Genomic DNA, 6,661 nt, shown 5'->3' with positions numbered 1-6,661 from the left:
TTTTTACAGATATGTGTGTGTGTGTGTGTTGACATTGTTTTACTGTGGCAGTTCTGCTGTTCATGCCGACCGTCTGCAGAACGCTGACGTTAGGGTGTCTGTCCTTCCAGCTGATCTTTAAGGTTCCCAGCAGAGATCTTTCACGAGACCATAAAACACATGCACATGGTCACATAATAAAAAAATATATATATTTTTACAGATTTACAGATCTCACAATCACATAGTGAGATGCATATATGGCTACACTGAAGCAAATTAAACTGATTTTATTAGAATGAGTTTATTCTATTAATAGATAAATAAATAGTTCGTTTTTAATCTGTCCATTTGTTCTTCTGTTCATCTTTTCATTTTTAATCCATCCAGCCATTTGCTCATACATTAGTCTGTTCTTTTGTAATTTCTTCCATTTGTTCATTCATCCATCCATCCATCTGTTCTTCTGTTCATTCTTTCAGTTTTTCATCCATCTGTCCATCTATCCATCCACCCATCCATCCATCTGTTCTTCCAGCCACTCTTCTATTTGTTCATTCTTCTGTCTATCAGATCATCCATCCATCCGGTGGTCCATCTATCTGTTCTTCTGTTCATTCTTCCATTTGTTCATCCATTCTTGCATCCATTCATCTGTTTGTGCATCCTTCCATTCATGTATCTGTTCATCCATCCATCTGTTAATCAATCCTTCCTTCCATTAATCTGTTGATCTATCCATCCATCCATCCATCCATCCATCCATCATTCATCCATTCATTAATCCATTCTTCCATCCACTCATCTGTTAATTGATCCATCATTCTGTTTATCTGTTTATCCATCCATCTGTTAATCCATCCTTCCATCCATCCATTCATTCAATCATTCATCCATTAATTTATTAATTATCCTTCCATCCATCCATCTGCTCATCTAGCCAACAGATTTACAGATCTCACTCATCACATCCTGAGCATATGAATCATGTCTACACTGAAGCAAATTAAACTCCTCTGAATTCATTTCTTCTATTAATTTTACTTCATCCTTTTTTATCCTTAGATAAGAAGTAATTTTTTTATTGTGTAATATTTGATACTATTTTCTGTAAAATTTTAGAAACGCACTGATTTTGTGCCATAAAAATCTGATCATTTACAAATTATCCAGTTATTCCCACAGATATTATAATGTGGTATTATATATAGTGTGAAATATTAAATGATCACATTCATCAGAGCAGAGTTTGTTTACATGTATCGTCTTCAATGATCAGGTAATTGGCAGATGATTAGCATAATCATAGTGACATGCAATAAAACCTCTGAAATGAATTCACACCATCCTTCCTTTTCAACATTCAGTGATAAACACTAGAACCGTGAGTTATGAAATACTTGTTAAAACATGTTTGGACACAATCCCGCCTCACAGTTGTAAATGAAAAGAGTGTCGCAGTGATGCTGGTTCAGTTTTTGTGAGTGTGAAACGTGAAAGCAGTGAAATACTGTAGAACATTGTAGAGCAGCAATCTAAATGTCCTACTGAGGCAAGAGATGAATAGAATGTAATTGATTGGTTGACTGACGGTAAATCAATCAACCATCAACCGTCAGGTTGCGTGTCATTTTCACACAACCTGTAAGTTTCAGTCGTTAAGGATGGCACGCTGTGGTTATCAGTTACAGAGATACAGTACATTTGCTTCACAAATAAAAACAGTTACAATGCTTATTAATACAATCTCTTAAAATGCGGCAGAGATGAGTTTTTTTTTTTTACTTAGAAACATTTGGGGACAGAATCTTCTAATCTCAGATAAGCTGCTTTCAACAAAACATGCAAAAAACTTTGAAACGTTTCGAAACTGTGTGACGTAACAAAACCAGTTTTGGAACAGCCACATGGATTTTTTCCAAAACACTGTGATTCAAACGGATCAATTTAGTTCAAGTTTTTAATTTGACATCACTACTGAACATTCTATTTTTATCATTTTATTTCAATTTTTTTTCCTATTTTCTCCCCAATTTACACGGCCAATTTCCCAACCCACTCATTAGGACTCAACCTATCACTAGTAATGCCCCAACACCAGGAGGGGGAAGACTAGCACATGCTTCCTCCGATACATGTAAAGTCAGCCACCACTTCTTTTTGAACTGCTGCTGGTGCAGCATGGCCGAGTAGCATCACAGTGCGCTCAGAGGAAAGTGCAGCGACTCTGTTCTGATACATCAGCTCACAGACACCTTGTGCTGATCATCATCACCATTTGGAGTGATGTAGGGAGAGAACAAATCCAATTGTGCTCTCTTAGGACTCTGGCAGCTGATGGCAAGCTGCATGAACAGGATTTGGATCAGGCTACTGACCATTCTGAACACTCTTGTGTCTCTTGATGTTGAAGCAGAATTATTCTCTACAGGGGGGCTGAGTGTTTGACCCCTCAGTCTCGCTGACATCTAGGACAGAATGAGAAACACACTCTGAGGTTTCAGCGCTCGCTGCCTCCTCGCCGGGGAGGGATAGTCTGGAAGACGATATGGCTAAGGGCTCCAGACAGAGCAGTAAGTGGAGCTGGTGGTCTGTGAACAGTAGGGTGGGTGAGTGACACATGGTGCTACAGAGGAACCACTTAGCTGGTTAGGTTAAGGTCTCCTCAGTGCTCTCGGTCGGCTGTGATGTACTGCCCATTTCTGCGTGGAGTCATTACGTGGATCTGAGATCTCGTATTTCACACCAGAGTTTCTCCCATTGTTCATCCTCTTCAGGCTTCTGAATGGCTCTTTACATCTGGGAGCAGTTTATTCATCTCCTGGGTCGGATCATTAGGCAAGACAAGATCCTGTACCTCTTGTGGGTGAAATATGACTTTGAATATGAATTGTCGCCCTGATGTTTCTGAGCAAATTTTACTCCAGTAGATTGTTAAGCAGCTGTTGTAAAAACGAAGACTAACGAGTTTCTAAGTCATTGGCATAAGCCTCTGGAGTCCCGGGGGTAACGTGTGTTTCCACAGAACTGCAGTGCATGAGGAGATCCACTGGGAGGTGTGGTTTTGGGCAGGGGACCAAGAAAAAGGGGGTAAAACTAGTAACATTGTCCCAATTAAAAACATGTAAAAATAAACTGAGGTAATTCTACACTGTGTAACTATGTCCACAGGAAGAACAAGTCTCCAACTGTTAAATGTTATAATAACTCACTGTTTCCTTGTTTTACAACTCTAAACAGTTTCCATTATAACTCGCTTTTTATACATGAGAAATTCATTACATTCAATGAAAAGGACAGGTAACATCTAAACACAAAAAAATCAGGAGAGTTTATAATATAATAAAAAAAAGTAATAAAATGAGCTGGGTATGTAAAAACAAATCACATCCAGTGATTCTGACCCTTATCCAGCCTCCAACCCAACACCGAGAGCTGTCGCTCCACCAGTGAATCCACCATAGTCAATTCTCATTCAGCTTGCTGGTGTCACTAAATCATTTTAAACTTTTAATTTCTAATTACCTTCAAACAACATGTACCTGCTTTAGTTGAGTTTTTATTTTTTTACCATTTTATTTATTTATTTATCTAATTTATTCCATCCTTTTTTAATTTTATTTTCTGTTTTACCGTCTACTTTTTTTATTAGTTTTATTTATTACATCCTTTTTTATTTTAATTGTATTTTTTCCATCCCTTTAAGTCACAAATGCTTGGCTGCATTGAGAAGGAGGATTACCCTCAATGTATTCCCAAGTGAAAATAAAGGTTCTCTCATTGATTGATTAAATTACTTACAAACATGTACAACCCCCTCCCCCTCGCACAACATAGCCATAGCCTTAGGGACTGAATAGACTGTTGGGAGCTGAATTTGAAGGATAATTCCTAGAAAGTCAACAAATGTTTACCGTGTGATTTTCAAACGATTTCACAGTTTCCACGATTTCCAGAGTCGGGAGAGTCTGGCTGGAATCGAGCTGCAGTCGAGTTGTGGTCGCGTCATCTGGATCGTTTAGTGTAAGGTGATTAGGACTGAAAGTTTTAGTCAGTCAGGTTCGCGTCCTCTCGCTCCTATAAAATCAACCGAGTTTAATATTATCGCAAGTCTTGAGACTCGGCTCACTGCATTGACTGCAGCCTGCGGGAAGGTGGAATTGGACAACCAGCCTGTCCAGCCCTGCGACTTTGTCAGTGTCATGTCGTCCAGTCCCGCCCACTTTGCCAAAATGCCAGATTAATGTATCATTAATCGATAGAAAAATGCACAATGTTTATATATTGATTTAACATCCGAATAAATCAGAATAAAAAACAACTGCTCACTGCCCTGTACAATGTTTACTTCTGTTCAGAGGTGGAGCTAAGACATGATGCTGACACTGACAAAGAGGGCGGGGCTGGACGACATGACACTGACAAGGAGGGCGGGGCTGAACACGCTGGATGTCCAACTCTGCCTTCCCGCAGGCTCCAATCAGTAGTAGTTGACCAAAGCAGCTGAGGCCAAGCGCTTCTGTTTCTGCTCCACTGTTAACCCTTGTGTGGTGTTCATATTTTTGTTACTTGTTTACTTTGTTACTTGTATTTAATTCAGCAAAATTAAGCAATTTTACATTAAAATGCTTCACACATGCTCACTTCACCTAAATTGCAAGCAATATAAACAGCTTGCATGGTTAATATTTGTCCTTTACCTTTCTTATGTTACATTTCTTTCAAAAAGTGCTACTCTTTTTTTTTGTTAGTTTTTTAATAAAATGTAAAAGAAAATGAATTAAACTCAAGATATGAGTAGAAAATTTGTTTCGTTTCAAATTTACAAATGAAGCAATGTTTATTAGCCCTTGGCCAAACGTACGTATGTAATATAAATGTGTGTGTGTGGGGGGGTGTACAGTGTGTGTTTATCAAAAATGTGTTTTGACATATGTTTTTCACAAAAAATGAGTTTGAGTTAGAAAAAATATATTTTTTGTATCATTTGATGAAAAATGAGAACACCACACAAGGGTTAAACAGCTTATCTTTTTTGTTAAACTCCACCAGAAGCATGATGGGAAATAATCTCAGGAAGAATTTAGTTGCAGTCTTAAAAACAACCCGTCTTTGCAAAATCTTAGCCTGTGACTATTCTGCAAATAAAAAGTCTGAGTTAAAAAGTCTGTGATGAGTCTTTAGATGTGAGAGGGTGTCAGACTTTAGTCTGTTAAAAGTCTTTTTGGAGTCTTTTTTTTTTTTTTTTTTTTTTCATGCTCAAGATTTTTATCATGTTTTTTTTTATTATACAGCTATGCAGTTTTGAAAAAACAAGTATGTTTAGCAAAATCAGAAATCCAATGTAAGCATACAGGTTTGTTAGGTTTAAGTTGTTCATTCTTTATGAAAACAATAGAAAGATCGACTTAGTTTAGACATATTATCCTTATCCCAGTTTCTGGTTAAATACTCTGTTAAAAGACTGGCTGAAGAATTGTAACAGTATAGATCTGAAGAGGCATCTCGTTAGGGTGCATCACTCCAGGGTCTTCATTTAGACGCCACATCCTGCGATGTACTTGCTCACATTTTGGCCCCGACATTTGGCCTTCCAGCCGTCCCAGGCTGTCATGGTCCACTTCTGCACTACGATCTTGGCACAAGCGATGCTATTCTGGAGGGAGAACAGCTGGTTGCAGGTGAATGGACATTCTTTTTTGCCGGGGAACTTGCCATCGCTACACCAATAGCGGCTGTTGATCTGAAAGATGCCGTAGTCTGTTGAGCCATCGCTCGGGTTGAAGTGTGTGGCCTGAGTGTCGTAACTGGACTCTGCAAAGGCCATGCAGACCCCTGCAGGTATAAAGTAGAATACACATTTTTAAAAAGATAATAAACCATGGATTACAGCCCAACAACATAAAATATGAATGGAAACAATAGAAAGACATGCATATTGCACTTCATTTTTGACAAATGCGATCTTTTTTTACTAAAAGCAATTTTGCTACTGTCCTGTACCATCTCTGATTACAGGCTTTTAATCATTATTGTTTTTGTCCCTCTATTTAACTATTTCTCTTACTGGTCACAAACCAAACATAAACCTTGTGCTAATCCTTATCTTTCTCTATGTCCTGAGCCGCCTGCTTGGAGGTGTCCATTCATGGTTCCAGTTCCTGCCTTCTTTTTTTTTTTTTTTTTTTTTTGGAGTCTTTTTAAAGTCGTGTGGTGTACGGACAGCTTAAGGCGTACTGTTGTACTGGGTCATCTCAACTCAACTTGTGGCAAATACGTATTCTATTTACTTCTATGATGGTTAATGCACTTTGTCAACTGATCCTCTGTTCAGAGATCTGATCGATTGCTTAACTACACTGTCTGACAGGAAGATAAGAAACTGTTCGTGTTTTCTTGATGTCAAACATATCACACTTGAACTGTCAGCCTTGTTCAGTGAGGATGAATTCTGGGAGGCCATGTTGTCTAATGTACTTTTCAACTATTCTGTGAGGACTGCTGATCTTTAGAAGAAAACAGCTGTAAAAATGAGTAAAATAGTCCATTCTAACCAATAAACACACTGTAAAAAATTATTTTGTTTGATGAATTTACCATCTAATATAACTCAATAAAATGAGGTCAGAGAGCTTCAACCTGAAAAATCAAAAATGTTTGGTGAGCCAACGAAAAAAGTGCC

The 6,661-nt window shown here is 38.2% G+C and overlaps 1 protein-coding gene across 1 annotated transcript; it reads right to left on the bottom strand.

The window, feature by feature from the left end:
- Window positions 1–5,515: 5,515 nt before the first annotated feature.
- LOC125782649 (lysozyme C-like) lies at window positions 5,516–6,442 on the bottom strand. Its single transcript, XM_049467356.1, has 2 exons — window positions 6,397–6,442; window positions 5,516–5,814 (listed from the first exon to the last, which is right to left on the bottom strand). Exons 1-2 carry the CDS (start codon window positions 6,440–6,442, stop codon window positions 5,516–5,518), a joined length of 345 nt encoding a protein of 114 aa, XP_049323313.1.
- Between the last annotated feature and the right edge of the window lie 219 nt (window positions 6,443–6,661).

The sequence above is a fragment of the Astyanax mexicanus genome, chromosome 1 (genome assembly GCF_023375975.1).
Source record: "Astyanax mexicanus isolate ESR-SI-001 chromosome 1, AstMex3_surface, whole genome shotgun sequence".
Lineage (NCBI taxonomy): Eukaryota > Metazoa > Chordata > Actinopteri > Characiformes > Acestrorhamphidae > Astyanax > Astyanax mexicanus.
Note: the sequence above shows the minus strand (reverse complement) of the source record. Positions and strands in the feature narration are given on the sequence as shown.